This window comes from Hydra vulgaris, chromosome 10 (assembly GCF_038396675.1).
Source record: "Hydra vulgaris chromosome 10, alternate assembly HydraT2T_AEP".
In the NCBI taxonomy this organism is placed as follows: Eukaryota; Metazoa; Cnidaria; class Hydrozoa; order Anthoathecata; family Hydridae; genus Hydra; species Hydra vulgaris.
In genome coordinates, this window is record NC_088929.1 from 50,885,357 (window position 1) to 50,904,443 (window position 19,087).

The 19,087-nt window shown below is 30.5% G+C and overlaps 2 protein-coding genes across 2 annotated transcripts in view; both read left to right on the plus strand.

Annotated features, from left to right (window-relative positions):
* The first annotated feature begins 6,645 nt into the window (after positions 1-6,645).
* LOC136086439 (uncharacterized) lies at positions 6,646-7,050 on the plus strand. The gene has a single exon (XM_065808736.1). It carries the CDS (start codon positions 6,646-6,648, stop codon positions 7,048-7,050), a length of 405 nt encoding a protein of 134 aa, XP_065664808.1.
* A 3,372-nt stretch (positions 7,051-10,422) lies between these two features.
* Positions 10,423-19,087, plus strand: part of LOC100211012 (polymerase delta-interacting protein 2) — a 44,568-nt gene continuing 35,903 nt past the window's right edge. Inside the window, exons 1-2 of the mRNA XM_065808268.1 lie at positions 10,423-10,681; positions 12,246-12,306. Of these exons, the coding sequence (XP_065664340.1) occupies positions 10,608-10,681; positions 12,246-12,306 (135 nt within the window). The 5' untranslated portion in view covers positions 10,423-10,607. The remainder of the gene's footprint in view (positions 10,682-12,245; positions 12,307-19,087) is intronic.

Sequence of the window (19,087 nt, forward strand, 5' to 3'; positions counted from 1 at the left end):
AACAAACTAACTTTCAGACACAGAACAAACTCCAAACACACACACATATATATATATATATATATATATATATATATATATATATATATATATATATATATATATATATATATATATATATATAAATATATATATATATATATATATATATATATTAGGGATATGACTTTTTAATTTTTTTTCAAATAAAATGTTTCCTGTATCATAAATCGATGAACTTTTACCTAAAATTATGAAAAAAGGCCCAAATAGCTTTCTGCAACAAAAAAAGGTCACCCCCAAAATAAAAATTTGATTTACCATTTTTATACATTCATTTTTGACCGATGTTTTAATCTTAAGCTTAATTCTCAGTTTAATTCTATTTATTTCATTATTTTGTTATGAATTTATAAATATAACGCCACACGTTACCATGGCAACGAAACGGCCGTGTGCCGGCAAATACTTGGAATTATTTTGTGATGACGTCATTGTGTTACCACGGTGATATAGACGACTGTAACAGACTGTAGAAGATTATAGAACTTAGTAGAACATTCTGGAAGCTCTTAATAATTATTTAAGCGAGCTGCTGTCAGAGCTCAGTGTTGATAATGTGAATAGTTCTATGAAGTACTCTGCGTGTAACTGAGCTAATAAGGAACTACTGTAGCGAACTAAAGACGCTGTAAGTGTACGAAGTATAAGTAGTTGTAGCATTATCGTTAGGATACGGACTGGATTATCGAACTGTTATCAACATTGACTGGATTATCGAACTATAATTGGATTACTATACAGTTAAAGTATTTTATTAATTAAACGACTTTATTAAACGGATATTTACGCTCAGCTATCCGTAAAGTCGTAACTATATTATATGATGTCTCACAAGAAAAGTCATACCACAGTAACAAAGAACAAGAAGACTTGGACTAAAAATTTGGTGAGATTTCAAGAGTCACACAGAAGAAGAGGAAGCGTGGCTGTAGAAGAACATTCACTCGATGAAAAATCCAGAATACCACTTCAATTGCAGATCGTAGGAAGATACCAGTTTCTCGGAGCATATGTTAAAGGAAGAAAAGAACGAATAGACCAAATTTCTAAGGAAATTACAAAATTGTGGGACAATAAACTGAATTTTCCACGTGTGTCTGATCAAGTGATAAGAGCAAAGCTTATGAAGGTGCTGAAGGTCTATGATGAATGTGTCAAGCCTGGAAAATATGATGTTCTCAATGCATTATTTGACATCACGAAAGTGAATGGCCAGTGGTTATCCTCGGAAGATAAACGTCTATACCACCTACAAAAAGAAAGTAAAGGACAGGTGGGGTACTCAACAGGACAAGTGGCAAGTAAAGAAACCATTCACCCTTCCAAGAGAAGGAAAGTCCAGTCTGGAACAGCAATACCTTCCACATCACAAGTCCTGTCTACCACAGACAGTGGTACTGAATCTGAAAACTGCAAAAGTAAGAGTGAAGATGATGAAGACGACGACGGTGATAAAGACGATGATGAGGACACTCAGAAAAAAACTAGAAAGCACTACAAAAGTAAATTTGCTGTAAGTATGGTTACATCAAGTGGAGTTTCCACAAAGAAAGCTGCTAAAATATGCAATGTATTATCACAACAAGGTATTGATATTCCAACTCCAAGTCAATCAGCAATTTACAAGTCCATATTCAAAGAGGCAGGTAAATTAAAAAAAGAAATGATACAACAACTTAAAATGGAACAGTGGTCCTTACACTTTGACGGCAAACGAATAGATGATAAGGAATATCAGGTAGTTGTACTTCAGAATGAAAGAACTGACGTGAAACTTGATGCACTGCGTTTAAAAGATGGCAAAGCTGAAACTGTTGCTGAAAAAATTGCCAAACTTATTGATGAATACAATTTGTGGAATTCAATTAAGATGATCATTACTGATACAACAAACGTCAATACTGGGAAGAGAAATGGAGTTGTTGTGAAGTTGCAACGTATGTTTAAATTAAAGGGTGTCACAATACCACAATTTATCGGTTGTCAGCATCACGTACTAGACAGGATTCTCCGTCTGGTGATGGACGAAGAACTTGGGGGTGATACCAAATCTCCAAACATTGAATACCCATTTGTGTCTGAACTGTTGAATAAGTATGATGAACTGAAGGATAAGTTTGTGAATGGAACTGTAGAAATTCTTGATAAATCAGGGTGGAGAGACGATATGAAGTTTTTGTACCATTTAACAAGAGTGTTTAGGTTCTATGAAGAACAAAGAAACTTCCCTCTGATTCACTTTCAGAACATTCCTAATATGAGCAATGCCAGATGGAACTCAAGAGCCATTCTCGCCATTCTGGCGTTGATTCTTATGCCTGAAGCGAGAAAGAATTTGGAGAAGGTTTGCAGGTTCATTTCATATGAGTGGGCAGAACATTGGTTTAGTAGTCAAAAGTACAATGACAATGACTTCAAGAATTTATCTGATGTATTGAAGCCTTACAAAAAGGAATTGCAGTCATTCAAAAATCACTGGAAGAAAGAGCCATCCGTCATCGACGGATGGCTCGTTCTTCCAGTGATTTTTGAACATCCGTCAACCACGAAGTAATCAGATAGCTGAACGTGCAATCAAGGTGATGCAAGACCTGTATGCTTCCTGCAGAAAGAAAGACAAACTGCAACTTCGATTCATTCTAAGTAATAAGCGCTAGACTCTTTATGAGACGTGAGCATCATGTGACCCATGTACTAAACACAGTAGGCCTATAGACACAGACAGTTATGTATATTGTTGTACTAGACGCTTTGATACTGTTAATTTTGTAATACTTGTATAATTATATATCACATAATGTTTTTTGTTATATCACAGTACATGTTGCATAAATAAATAAAATAACAACAGGAGTATGACTCTTACAACATCTTCAGCCTTTAATATTCATTTACTGTACAAAAGTGTACCTATTAAAAATTCGACTTTTTGGTTTTGGGGTGACCTTATTTCAAAATATGTCAAAATGAAACATCTATTCGTTCTTTTTACATAAAAGTTCATTGAATTACGATACAGGCCTAGTAGGTTGCAAAAAAGTCATATCCCTAATATATATATATATATATATATATATATATATATATATATATATATATATATATATATATATATATATATATATATATATATATATATATATATATATATAGATATATATATATATATATATATATAGATATATATATATAGATATATATATATATATATGTTTATACTTGGTCAAATAAGAATGCTTTACAAAAATTGCGATAATTGGAATAAAACATTTTTTTACTACTCTCAATTGAGCAGCCGTGGCGCAGTGGTAGCACGCTTGCCTCAGAAACAAAGGATCCGTGGTTCAAACCCCACCTCTGGGCAAGTTTTCGACATCGGTTTGGAAGGAGGCATGAACTTTCAATAAATGCTTATCCGCGGTGCTCTGTGATAAGACCGTATGGAATTCTTGGGGCACCGAAATAAAAATAAAAAAATAAAAAAAAGATTATACACATCGATAAATTCTAAACTCTATACAATATTCTCTAAGTGTTAAAAAATTATGACCTTAAAAATTTTAGGCGCCTCAAATTGAGGGGGCTTCACTGTATTATAACTAAATAAAGTTTGAAATAAGTTTTTTAAAAATAAATATAAATAAAAAATTTAAAATAAATAATTTTAATTATTCTTTTAGTTATTCTAAATAAGATATAACTTTTGAACGCTACTAGTTTGTTGTATGAAATTAAAATTTTTATGATGAATATAAATTTATTTAAGAATAGTAAAAAAAATGTTTCATCAACCTTTTGCCCTTACGTTTGGAGCAGTTGTGGCCAAAATTTTACAGGTTTTTTGTTCCCAGACTCCAAATACCGTAATTATCTACCAGGCATCCTTATTCGACTCAAGTATAAACAAATAAATGTTTGAAGTTTGCTTTTTATGTCTTGAAGTTAGTTTAAATCACCAAAAAATGCTGGAACCAGTTCCGAAATATTAGTTAGTCGATGCTAGACACTTTGTCAAACACTGCAATATTAGACAGTCGGCAGCGCTTATCACATATATTCCATATCGTCGTTGCGCAGGCAATACCGGCTTTGTGACGATTGTTTCGATACTGAGATATGCACACAGAGTTTTTCGTCTCTAACTGACGCATCTGTTGGTATCATCATAACTTTAAATATAGCCACGAGAGGCGCTGTAATCGAAGTAACTTAGGACCGACTATGTGAAGATTTGCGTGCGACGATGCCTATCTGAGCAGCATGTGTCTTTTCTATTTACTTTATTTTTAAACTGAATAATTGTGTCGCGCTTTAACGAGTTTTGTAATGCTTCATTGACCATATTCTATTGAAATTAATTGTTTTATAGACTTTATCCTAAAGTCGCAAAACAAAGCTGCGTTTAAATTGTAAAAAATATGTTTTTTTTTAAAAAATTTATAAATAATGTGAAACTATTATTTAAGCTGTTTTTATCATTTGTTTTATCATTGATTATCATAGAATTATATAACTTTAAGTAAATCTGATTTTTAGAAGTCTAGTTAACAGATTATTATTCTTAAAAGACTTGTTAGTTTTCCAAAAAACGTTACAACCTATTTTTGCAAGTAAAAACTGAAATAATTTTTCAGCGTATGTACCATAGGGATCATGAAGTATTTACTTATGACTTACTAACTTAGTTTGAAAGTACCTAATGATAGTTTTTCTCTTATGTTGCATGAAATTATCAACATAATTATGCCGGATTCCATTTATGAAAAAAGGAGCAATGCTCAAGCAATGCCTGAAGCTGAAATTGTTTCAACACTCAGTAGTGACAACAACTTTGATACAGTGTTCGATAATAAACTTCAAACTTCTGACAAATCACAGAGTAGTTTAAATTTAAGTGACTTAAGTGTTTGTGAGGTGCTAAATGTAGACCATACATTTTGTTCTGTTCCAATCCCGTACAACTCAAATCAAGAAATTGCGATGAGCACGTCTAACGTAGCCGATGATTCAATTGCAGAGAGTTCAATTGGCAATCCAGACTTGAATTGTGAGTATTAATCCTGATGCTGAGATTATTAACGAGGTGGAAATCCATCAAAATAAAGACCCTAATCAGAATGATAAGGAACAACCTCTAAGAAAGGTAAAACTATCACCATTAGATTGGAAAAGAGAAAGAAAAAAAAAGACTAAGAATGGAGGGCTTGCCATATTAAGGACTCTCGAAACCGAAAGGAGAAAATAATAGGCATCATACACCCCGTGATGGAAGGAAAATAGGAGTGGCTTGCACATCACGAAAGTGTGCTCAGGTGAAAAATTGGGATTGTGAAAATTTTATAGAAGAAGATAGAAAAGAAATATTTTCCAAATTCTGGACTGAAATGAATTGGGATCAACGGAAAGTGTTTGACGCAAACTTGGCACAAAATGTAGATAAGAAAAGAAAAAAGACAAAAGAAGAAGTTTCTAGAAGGAAAGTAAGCAGAGAGTTTCACCTTTTCCTTAGAAACGAAAGGGTCGAATCTGTAGGACTATGTTTTTAAATACTTTAGGAATCAAAGCTTGGACAGTGAGGCAGTGGCTCGCTAATTCAAGTGGAAATGGTATCCACAAATGCAAGGAGGTTCTAAATAAAAGCAGGTGAAAAATCCTCAAAGGAGGAAACCTTCAAAAAACTTGGCACACGAGTTCTTGCAGTCCTTGCTAATTCTCCCCTCTCACTATTACCGAAGTTCATCAACTAAAACGTACTTAGAACAATATCAAACTTCTCATTCTGGACTGTACCAGGTATACAAGGAGTTTAGTGATGAAAAAAATATCAAACCAGTAGAAAGAACACTATTCATAAAAATTTTTCAGGAACTGAACCTTGCTTTGTAACGGGTGATGCGGAAGTTATCGGGCAAATCCTAGTTTCATTATTTGAGCATAATAATTAGTTTTTTGGTTTTATGCGTAGGCATAAACGTTCTATAAAATATAAACTTTATTATTTGAAACACAATTATTTAAAATGAGGTTAAATGCAGCTGAACGAGAATCTTTTCGAAAGCGACTAAAAATGTTTTTTGTAAATAAACCTAATATAAAAAAAAAAAAAATCGTAAATCATTTTGAAAAGGAAGGATTTGCTCGAAGTACAATATATGATAACCTAAAAAGACTTGAAACTGTTCAATCGTTTTCTGATAGAAAGCACCCTGGTCGTCTGACATCCTGGACTAGAGAAAAGAAAGCCGAATTAACGAGACTTGTCAACAATCGAAAAGGGGTCAGTCAGAGAAAAATAGATATTAAATTCGGTGTAAATCAATCGACAATTGGTCGTCAGTTAAAAAAAATGAATATTAAATATAGAAAACGTGAAAAGACTCCAAAATACACTATAGAACAACAAATAAAGGCAAAGAAAAGAAGCAGGAAACTAGTTAACCAACTCCAAAACACAAAATCGCTTCTAGTCATCGATGACGAAAAATACTTTTGTTTTGAAGGGGACAACATGCCTGGAAATTCTGGATACTACACAAACAAAAAAAAGACATGCCCAGAAAGTGTTCGTTTTATAGGAAAAGAGAAATTTCCAAAAAATTATTAATGTGGACAGCCATATCTGGCCGTGGTATGTCCGAGCCATTGTTTCGCACTTCCAAGGCTGTAGCGATCGATTCATCAATCTATATTAATGAATGTTTAGAAAAACGACTTCTTCCATTTATTCACAAGTATCATGGAGACTTTAACTATTTATTTTGGCCAGATTTAGCAAGTTCTTATTATTCTAAAGATTCTCTAAATTGGATGGACCAATATGTCTATTACGTTGATAAAGAATCCAATCCCCCAAATGTGCCTCAAGCACGACCAATTGAAAATTTTTGGGGACATTTGGCACAGAAGGTTTACGATGGAGATTTGCAAGCTTCAACAGAGCAAGTCTTGATTGATCGCATTAAACTAAAACTACAAGAAATTGATTTAAACTTTTTACAGTCGATATGAAAGGCTTCAGAGCAAAATTGAGATCATTTGCAGATGGTGGTGTTTTTTCATATAAAAATAATAATATATTTTTATTAAAAGATAAATGCTTTATTTAAAAAAAATATAATAGTAGTTTGTTTTTTTATTTATAAATAAGTTATTGACGTTTTTATTTTGTCCGATAACTTCCGCATCACCCGTTATGCACCTAAAAAGGACAAATGCGATGTCTGTTGCTCGTTTGAAGTGAATCAAATTGGCAAAGAAATTTAAGACAGCCACATTTTAAAAAGAACCAAGCTATAGAAGAAAAAAATAATGACTTAGACAACAGAAATAAAGATAAGACAGTAAAGGAGGTTAGACATCATGTGTTTACTATGGACTTTCAGCTCTTGCCTCTACGCCAGTGCCCAATACTACAAAACCAAGTTGAACTGCCACAATTTCACTGTTTACAATCTTTTCACTCATGATGGCACTTGTTACTGGTTTAACGAATCAGAAGCTGGTTTGTCTGCTGACACGTTTGCGAGTTGCGCCGGTCACGCCATAAGTGAAGTAACAAAAAAGAAAAAACCTCAAATAATTTTATATGCAGGTGGATGTACGTATCAGAACCGCAACAGCTTTACGTCAAATGCCCTGAATCATTTGAGTATAGAGTTAAATGTTGACATCTACCAAAAATTCTTGGAAAAGGGACACACCCAAATGGAGTGCGATTCAGTGCATAGCCTAATTGAACAGAGGTTAAAAAAGAAAAAATTTTCCGAGCAATTACATTAAATGCACAAGAGATGCCCGAACAAAACTTTCATCATACAATGTATTTGAAGCGGATTACACTTATGTAAAGAAGTATTCTGAAACATCGACAATGGTATCTCATTAATATGTTCTGGACTTTCTGCCGGCGATCCAACGGTGACAAACCTTCGATGTCTATGGTACAAGCCCGATGAAAAAATGTTCTACAAACTGGACTTTAACGACGATTAGAAACTTTTGCCAAGAAGACCAAAGGAAATTAACTTTTTGATCACTTTCAACCTTCTCCATCAAGACAGGCTAAAAAAAGCCGAAGAAATATCAGCATCTTTAAGAGCTCAAAGACGTTCTGCGGTATTTTCCATTCACAAAGCATACATGTCAATAAAACAAATTTGTAATTAATGGTCAAAATTTTTTTTATTGTTTTTGCTCTAAAGAATATAAAAATTAGAAACTAAACCATTGATAAACAAATTGATTTATCTTGTTTTTTCGAAGCATAAATTTAAACGTTATTCAAAACATTTATTTCTTGCAGTCTATTTTACTCCTTTTTTTTTTTTTTTTTTAAACATCTTCGCTTCCAAATTTGTGGCTGCAAGCAACCACAAATTTGGAAGTTACTGGAAAAGAAATGATGAAGATTGTAGAGCAAGATAACGATTGACGGACGACTTAAAGGATTGCAAATTATATGAATCAGGAAAGCAAGATATTCCAAAGAGCTGATGTTCGAGGAAATAAACTAGACGAATAAGCGTTTTTGGAGCACTTAGGAACAGTCGCAGAAAAAGGATGACACCTAATTGAATGATAAGTAAAACGAGAATGAATTTTAGTAGATGGCCCAAGAGACACTAGCTCTTTAGAGCAGTGCCCATTATAGTATTTGTAGAAAAGAGAAAGAGAAGTAACATTACGACGATTTTATAATGATTGGAGGTTGGCTGCAAGAGTAAGTCCAACTATGTTTACAATGCGTTTTTGAACCTTGTCTAAAAGAAAAAGGACATCATTAGAAGATCCCCTCCAGATATGGGAACAGTATTCCATACAAGGCCGGATTATAAATTTATGGAGATAGAGAATAGAATCCGAAGTAAGAAAGTGTCGAGCTCGATAAAGAGATGCAACCTTAGCAGATGCTAATTTTGCAATAAATTTGATACATGGTTTCCAAGAAAGATTGGAAGTAAGAGTTAATCCTAGAAGATAAAGAGTAGATGACTCATCGATTACATCACCATTCATAAATATAGGAAGATATAAATTATTGCGATAACGATTGGATAAAAAAAGTTGAGTCTTATCTGTATTAAAGTTCATCAGCCACTGTGAGCCCCATGCTGTAGCAGAAGTGAGATCCTTTTCAAGCTCAAATGCTCCCTCCAAGCAATCAGAGAGCGTTGGTTTCTTATCACGACAAGATTAAATGGTAGTACCATCAGCAAACATTTCCACCTTATATGTGAGAAAATCTGAAAGATCGTTAATGTAAATTAAAAAGAGTATAGGGCCAAGGATAAAACCTTGAGGAACCACTGAAGTTTCAGAATAAGAAGAAGAGTGCTGTCCATCGAGGACAACTTTTATACTGCGATTGGAAAGGAAGGATTCAATAATCTTAAAGATGTTGCCAGATACACCATAAAAAGAAAGCTTATGGAGAGGACCAGCATGCCAAACTTTATCAAAAGCTTTTGAAATGTCAAGAGCGATGACCTCAACCTCTCTACCTTTATCTAATGCACGATAAAACCTATCAGTTATTGATGTTAGCAAATCAGCTGTAAAACAAGAAGATCTAAATCCATATTGATGGTCAGAAAGTAAGTTATTAGATTCCAGATGAGAAATTTAGTGTTTGTTAATTAAAGATTCAAAAATCTTGCTTATGATACGAAGAAGACTAACGGAATGGTAGTTAGACGAATCAGATCGCTCTCCAGAATTTTTGAAGATAGGGATAACAGATGCCGCTTTCCAGCAGGCTCGAAAACAAGACTCTGATAAGCACTTGTTGAATCGTTTTAAGACAATATACTTATAAATATTACAGTTTTGACAGAAAATAGGCCTACATATCCTTGAAGTTCGTTGGAAATAGTTTGCTTTGTTATTAGTAGTAGCAGTTAATTTATTTTCAAATCTAGAAAAGTAATTTATATAGAAATTTAATCCAAGACAGTAACACCTGTGTGATATAAAAAGAAGGCAGTATCGCCCAAGTGACACAATTTAACAAAAAATTCACTTTCTTAAATTTATTTTGCATAATAGTGTTATAATACATATTTCACATATAAGTAAGCAGCTTATATGCCTTTGGAATGAAAAATGCGTCTGTGATTCAGTTTTTTTTCCTCCTGTAAACTTTGGAATTGATCTCATGGGCGGTATTGCGTGCGCAACGACGATGTCGTTTATCAGAGTTGGCGGATGTGTAGGACACTTAGGGTGGAATGCAAGAAGCGAACTTAAGTCAAGTTCGACTTGAACTTTACTTTGTAACCAATAGCGGCAGAGTATTTTTGTATGGGAAAACCCACACTCTGCCGCTATTGGTTAAAATGTAAAGTTCAAGTCGAACTTGACTCAAGTTCGCTTCTTGCATTCCACCCTTAAAGTTAAATAATTGGATTTACTAATGCGCCTTTCGAAACTGTAATAAACCAGTCAAAAATACTTAATGAATTTTTATGCTTTAGTCAATTTGACTAAAATTGATATGACAACATTATCTTAATACTTCATATTGACCGAACGTAACCATGCTTACTTTAAATGGCGAATAAATAGAAATGATAATAAAAGTTTGTAAAAGTTTTAACGAGAAAAATTTTAATTTCAAAATCTTGCAACGATTTTTCTCGAGGTTTCTTTTAATTTTATTAAAATTGCATCTGTTTTTCAAAATTATTCTTTTTTATTTTAAAGTTATTTAAAAGATTTGAATAGCTTTTTATTACTGCTATTATTATAATTTTTTAAGTTTTAATTTGTTGTCATAAATTTATGTAAAGAATGAATGGCATTTTATGCTTCTCATGATAGTCTATCAGTGTATATCAATATCACTTTATGTCTATCAGATAGGCATATTGTTGCAACTCCAAAAAAATCATCGTGTATTTTTTTTTAAACATGATATAAAAATATGCATAAAAAAAAAAAAAGCATCCATAAAAACACATTTAATTATTTTTTTTAATATTATTGTTACTTTAAACAGTTACAGTGCAGTTAAACCTTCATTAAGTATGTTTTTTTATTAAATAAATGTTCTATGTTATATAATCATGGGCATCTATAAAGTTTTTTGATGTTTCAGATAGGACACTTTCATGCATTGTGCAAACTCCGAACTTAAGTATGTTTATGCCTATGCCAAATTGGAAGGTTTTGCAAAAAATTGAAATGGTGGACACCTTAAAACAAAAAAGCCTCAAAACCCATCCCCTCTCCTGCCCAAATTATCCTTACGCTTGGATACCAAAAAAAAAAAAAAAAGAAATAAACAAAACTTTGTTTAAAAGTTTTTTTAAAAGTAAATGTTCAATTTCTAAATAAATTAGAAGTCAATAACTTCTAATCTATTATACTATTGTATTGATTTTTAAACATAGTTAAATAGGTTTTGAGGATTTAATTTTGTTTGTCTGCATTTGGTGTTTTAGATCATTCAATGATGATGGTAGTGGAGTTGAAAAAGTTTGTAAAACTTTTACAACCCCACTACCATCATTTTAAAAGTTTGTAAAAATTTCAAAAAATTGAAATTTTTATTTTACAAATTTTTTCTTTATAAATTGTTATATAAATTCAAAAAATATTGTTTCAGGAAAGTAATTATTCATTAAAAAATACTAGCAATTTAGCAAAAAATTTAGCAAATAAGAAAAGTATATTTATATTTGCTTTCTTATTTTCATTGGAACAACATTTGTTTATTTGAGTAAAAAAGGAAAAAAATTTAATAATTTTCTAATTACTAAAATTTCTAATAATGCATATAGGTTATCAGCATTTTTTTTTTTTTTGAAATAATTTTGGAATTGGTCTTTTTCCATATACTTTAAATATTGAAACAAACAAACACTTTTCTCTGTTTTAGTATTCTGGAATAAACAGTTATTGATTAAAAAATTGCTAAAATTTACCAAGAGTAAAAAAGTAAGGAATATGTTATCAAATAAAACAAAAAAATGAGGAATATGTTATCAAATAAAGTACAAAAATAAGGAATATGTTATTATTATTATTAATATTACTATTATTATAAAAAAGTAAAAAAATAAGAAATATGTTATCAAACAAAGTAATGGCAATAACTTTAAAATAAAAGTGTATTGTTGAAATCATATATATAAAAGCTTTAAAGATAAATAGCTTAAAGCTTTAAAGATAAATAATTTGTAAAAATTTTATTTTAATTTAAGGTTGGTAGAGGTTGGAAAATTTGAAACACCCAAACAGCGAGCTAAGTATAAAGATGGCCAGGTATATTATTTATTTTGTTTGAATCATACAGATAGAGATTCAGAATTGAATTTTTTTTTTAAACATTCAAATGTAAATATCTTTTTTTATAGTAATATATGTTTTTTTTATAGTAATATATGTCTTTTTTTACCAAAATATATTTTTTTATAGTAATTAATGTTTTTTTTTATAGTAGTATATGTTTTTTTATAATAATATATGTTTTGTTATATTAATTTATGTTTTTTTTTATAGTTTTTAAAGTTATATTATAATTTAAAAATCTTATTATTGTTATTTATGTCTTTGTTTGTTATTTTCATTAAAATACTAATTATTAAGTATTAATTGTTATCCAACTGTTATCACTTATATTTACCTTTATCAGTTACAAAAATTAGTAGTTACATTTTTCCAGGGCTGGGGGGTAGTGCAACTCAGTTCATTTCAATTGAACTCTGTTACAGGCAGTCATTTGAGAGCAGAGTTTCAAATGTGCTTTCACTGAAAAAAATTTTTAAATTAAAAGCAATTAAAGTTTTTTTATATCATATGCAACCAAAAAAAGTATAATGCACTCATCTGCTACCATTTAAATTTATAAATACCATTTGCTATTAAATTATAGACTTTTAATGACAATGAAGTGAAACAAAAATGGAGCAGAGTTTCAGAATAACAATTTCTTGTGTTATCAAATTAATCTAAGATATGTGCAATTTGATTTTAAAATTTTGAAGAAGCTGTATATTTGTTTTATACAAAATGTCTTCAACTAGCTTAGTATATACATATAAAATAGATTAATTATATTGTGCATTTATGTGCTAGTATAGATTTTTCTATCATCTCATTGAAGTAATCTCTCTACAAAGTTAACTTTGAAAAATATAATAGCAAAACAACTGCAATTTTTTATAGTGATAAATTATAATCTTTACATTTGAAATTTCATGTAAAGTAAATTCAGTTTTTTAAAAAATTGTAAATTATATTTTTAACAGTAAGAGTATTTTAATTGTAGTTTTTATCTTCAAAAAAAACTTTTGAAAGTTTTTGATATCCAGGAGAGGAGGACAGTAGTTTTTTTCTTAAGCTTTAAAAGAAAAAACTTTCAAAATTTTTGGTAGTGGACTAGAAGCAGATTAGCAGTACTAATTTTAAAGTTTGATAGGTAGTGGAAGAATAGTAGCAGTTTCTGATTCACAAAGATAAAGAAGGTAGCACTTTCAAATATTTGGTAGCAATGCCTAAATCTGCATTTTTCTTATCAATTCTTCAATTAATATATTTCCAGAGATTTATGGGCAAGTTTTTATGTTATATTATCCATTTATTTAACCCAAAATTTAAAATTACAATTTTTTTTATAGTTTTACAATAATTAGGTTAGGTGTCACTCATAGTTAAAAACTAGTCATTGGAGTGACACCTAAATAAAATAAACAAACAAACAAAAAGTTCATAAATATTAATAAATAATAATATTAAATTCATAAATATTAATTAATATTAATAAAAAAAAAGCAAGTTAAATTAAATTAATTTAAAAAAAAAATGATTAAGTTATAATAAATTAAATAAAAAGACAAAAAAAATATATATAAAAATACCCAATTAATAACAACAGCGAACAACAATAAAAATAATTAGCAACAACAGCTCAAATAATAACAAACATTATGCAAACGAAAAGGCAAGCACAAAAACTACAAAATGAAAACAAAAACTATAATGAAAAGGCAAAGCCAAAAACTTCTACAAAATAAAATAAATTATATTTGTTATTCTTGGCGGAATCAGAAAAGCGTAAAAAAATTTGTTTTTGTTTTAATTAGTTTTTTTTATTATTTTTTGAAACATTTTTCGAACTTCTTTTTTTTAATTTGTTACTTTGCTTCTTATTGATTGTTTTTGTTTTATTTTATTAAATCTCTTTGTTTTCTTTATATTTTTTTTATTTATTTACTTGTTTTATTTTTTCTTTAATGTTTTAGTTCCCTTATACCTTTTAATATTATTGTTATTTTACTTTATTTTTAACCTATGTGTTTTGTTCTTTAAAATATTTCCTTTTGTTTTTCTCTTTTTTCCAATTTCACCGTTAAATAAACGCTTCCGCCATGTTCTGCCAAAGTGAAGAAAAGTAAAAAAAAAAATGTAAAAAAAAATTAAATTAGTTAATATGTTTATATTATATTTTATATATATATATATATATATATATATATATATATATATATATATATATATATATATATATATATATATATATATATTACAGGTAGACGGGCCCCAAAAACTCATGGACCCCAAAAGCCACACGCTCACATTAGTACCTGTAACTCATAGATAAAGCCTTATGAAGCAGCAAAATAGATTTTTTCATTTGACAAGATAGTTTTTTGAAAAGAAACTGTTAAAAATAACCAAATTAGCATAAATTTTTGAAAATTATACTAAAAACAATAAAAAAATTTTTTTTTTCAATTTTATAACATTTTGACATTATAGTCCATAGATACTTGAAATTTTCATTTAAGTTTGCAAAGTAGTATTTTTTGTAAAGATTTAAGTCATACTTCTACAAAAAAAAACAAAAGAAAATAAATGAAAAAGACAGTTGCTAAAATATTTTATCTTAACCAAAGTAGTGTTTCTGTGTGGTCTTTGGGGTCCCTTACTAAAAAATATATATACATGGATCAAAAACTCAATATTAAAATGGAGTTTTACTTTTTTCTATTAACAGATATTTTTCTATTATTAATCAAGTAAATTTACTTTTTTACTAGTTATTTGATTAAAAAAAAATTGAAATGTTGCACTATTAGTCTTTAAGACAATTTAAAAGTGTTTTTATACATCTTTGAAACTATTAACTCTTTAATAAGTTGATCAACTAATTGACTAAGAATAATGGAATTATCTCCTTATCACTGTAAGGTCACTTTCTTGGTGTATCCTTCTAACTTCTAGTATCTTCATCACTTTCACACTCAATAACCTTACGTTTGAGTGAGTTGTTGGTTACTGCAGCAGCTAAAAACTTTATGGCTTTTTTCCATCCACTTTACAAGATAACTTTCCACAGACAGATTTTTGTACATTGTGGCAAGAAGAGCATTGCTGTAGCTTTATGGCATGGCACACACCTTCTCCACAGTTGCATTCATTTTTACACCGTAAAAATGCTTCTTTTATGTTTTTCTTTGTTCTATCTTTTTTCTTCCTTATCTTTTATTTCTTGATTTTCATTATCTTGAATTACCTTCACTAAGTCCTACACATTTTTCCTTTCATTGATCCGTGAACCTGTGTAACCCTTGTAGTAAGTTTGGAAACTTTCGGCCCAACTTTATGTACTGTCAGTAAGCCAGAAATTTCTTCATGTTGAATGCTTTTTTCGCTCAGCTCTTGAATAAGCTCTTGAGAACTCTCAAACTTTTCTTTCCAATACTGAGCTGAATTTTTTCTTTTATCAGGAGATTTAATAGTATATCTTTCAAGAGTTGTTGTACTGGGTGTAACACTTTTTGGAAAATCAATACATAAAGCAGCTCGTGCAAACTTGTCCTGTTGCATGTCATTGACGTTTAATGATGTGGAAGTTACTCCTACACGTCTTGCAGCTTTGATTATAGATTGTCTTGGGACCCAGTTGTTCCAAATACGTCCTAAAATCATCATAAAAGCTTCTTTATTTAGTGAATTGAAATCAGTAAAAATGTTTTCTTTCATACCACGATACTCATGATTAAGGTTTTTGTTGAGTTGGTCTAAAAGCTGTGTCACACCAGTGGTATCTGGTGGAGTTAAGAACATACGTATGTTTTTTGATTGTAAAAACTTTAAGACATCAAAATTAAAGCCTGAACAATGCCTATCAGAAAGCAAAACTACTGGTCGTGCCACTTTTTTTTCAGTAAGATATTCATCAAACTCTTTGTACATATCTTATAACAAATTGTGATTAGATACACCATGGTTGCAAGTTGTTATCAGAAGATGCGGAATATTTACCACAGCTTCCTTTGGAACCATTTGATTAGTTATTCCAACGGTACCAAAGAGTACTTGACAGACACAAAGGTCTCCTACAATTACAAAGAAAGATAATACATATCATCTATTCAATCCATATTATAAATATTTATCAAAAAAGTGATAAGGCAATAACTACCTGAAAATGATACTAGAGGATGTATGGTAACGCATTCACGGTTCTCTCTGATCATTTTACAACATGTTTCCCCTTTTCCAGCAAAAACAAGACCAGCAGGAGTACCATCAACACCAAAATTGATGAACTGTGGTGTTTCGTTGTGATTTACTGTTCAGCATGTATCAATATTTCCAGACCAAACTACTGTCCCCTTTTGTGCTGCGTCAGTCATAATGCCAGTCTCAATCAATTCTTCTGCAAGAGCGTCTAAAGGCAACCATGAAAATCAGTTAGTAACTCAGTTTTGGTAGAACTGTTTTTCATAAATGTACAGTGGCAATACATAAACTAATAAAAAGGTGGAGCTCTGAGTTAAATTTTAAATGAAGCTAGTGTATACTATGAAATATAATAAAAAACTCTATGTTTACTCATACCAAGGTGGAAACATGCCATTTCCCTCGTGCAATTGGGAGCTCTATTTATTGACACATTTCCTTGTTGCTTGAGTGTTAAGCTTGGATTCTTAGCTTTAAAGCGCATCCAAAACGATTTACCTAACCTGTGTTTAAAACAAAAATAAAAAATTAACTAAAAAAGCTTCTTTTACAAAGCTTCAACTCCTGGAACTACAAGCATTCTCTTTATATCTTTATATGTTGACTAACGGGTGATGCGGAAGTTATCGGACAAAATAAAAACGTCAATAACTTATTTATAAATAAAAAAACAAACTACTATTATATTTTTTTTAAATAAAGCATTTATCTTTTAATAAAAATATATTATTATTTTTATATGAAAAAACACCACCATCTGCAAATGATCTCAATTTTGCTCTGAAGCCTTTCATATCGACTGTAAAAAGTTTAAATCAATTTCTTGTAGTTTTAGTTTAATGCGATCAATCAAGACTTGCTCTGTTGAAGCTTGCAAATCTCCATCGTAAACCTTCTGTGCCAAATGTCCCCAAAAATTTTCAATTGGTCGTGCTTGAGGCACATTTGGGGGATTGGATTCTTTATCAACGTAATAGACATATTGGTCCATCCAATTTAGAGAATCTTTAGAATAATAAGAACTTGCTAAATCTGGCCAAAATAAATAGTTAAAGTCTCCATGATACTTGTGAATAAATGGAAGAAGTCGTTTTTCTAAACATTCATTAATATAGATTGATGAATCGATCGCTACAGCCTTGGAAGTGCGAAACAATGGCTCGGACATACCACGGCCAGATATGGCTGTCCACATTAATAATTTTTTGGAAATTTCTCTTTTCCTATAAAACGAACACTTTCTGGGCATGTCTTTTTTTTGTTTGTGTAGTATCCAGAATTTCCAGGCATGTTGTCCCCTTCAAAACAAAAGTATTTTTCGTCATCGATGACTAGAAGCGATTTTGTGTTTTGGAGTTGGTTAACTAGTTTCCTGCTTCTTTTCTTTGCCTTTATTTGTTGTTCTATAGTGTATTTTGGAGTCTTTTCACGTTTTCTATATTTAATATTCATTTTTTTTAACTGACGACCAATTGTCGATTGATTTACACCGAATTTAATATCTATTTTTCTCTGACTGACCCCTTTTCGATTGTTGACAAGTCTCGTTAATTCGGCTTTCTTTTCTCTAGTCCAGGATGTCAGACGACCAGGGTGCTTTCTATCAGAAAACGATTGAACAGTTTCAAGTCTTTTTAGGTTATCATATATTGTACTTCGAGCAAATCCTTCCTTTTCAAAATGATTTACGATTTTTTTTTTTTTTTATATTAGGTTTATTTACAAAAAACATTTTTAGTCGCTTTCGAAAAGATTCTCGTTCAGCTGCATTTAACCTCATTTTAAATAATTGTGTTTCAAATAATAAAGTTTATATTTTATAGAACGTTTATGCCTACGCATAAAACTAAAAAACTAATTATTATGCTCAAATAATGAAACTAGGATTTGTCCGATAACTTCCGCATCACCCGTTATTACTACCTTTAAAAAAAATATATAAGAAACATAAATACTTGTTTTTTGTCAAAGAATTTTTTGCATTTGCAGATAATGCTATGAATTTTCTGCCACCTTTCAATCTTTTATTTGTGTATTGTCTAACTTTCAGAACATCAAGGACAAGTTTTGTTAGTTCTGCTTTGTTTATGCCTTGCATTGCTCGATTTTTATTCTCAATGTATGAAACAATTGACAACTCTTCTTCCTCCAAGAGAATTGCACAGTACTGTCTTTCAAGACCATTGACTATTTTCCCATCAAGTCTGCAGTTTATTGTTTCACGATCTTTAATAAGTGGATGTTGTCTTGTTTTAATTCCAGCATGTCCTCTTACATTTTTTTTTTTACACCATTGAACAGCAGCTTTAAGTTGTTTGTTTTTTTCTAATATAGCTTTTCTTTTAATTAGTGCTTCAGCATTAGGACTTGGATTTAGTGACTTAATTTGCAAGCGAGTTTTGAATTTTTTGTTGCTGTTACTCATGCTTATTTATTTGCTTACAAATAAAATATTATCACAAATTCACATACTGCAAACTGAACTAAAACTATCCTCTAAGCAGGAGCGTAAAATAAAATCTCTATATAAATTCATTATCATCAAAAAGAAAGTTACAACTACTAAAAATCTACT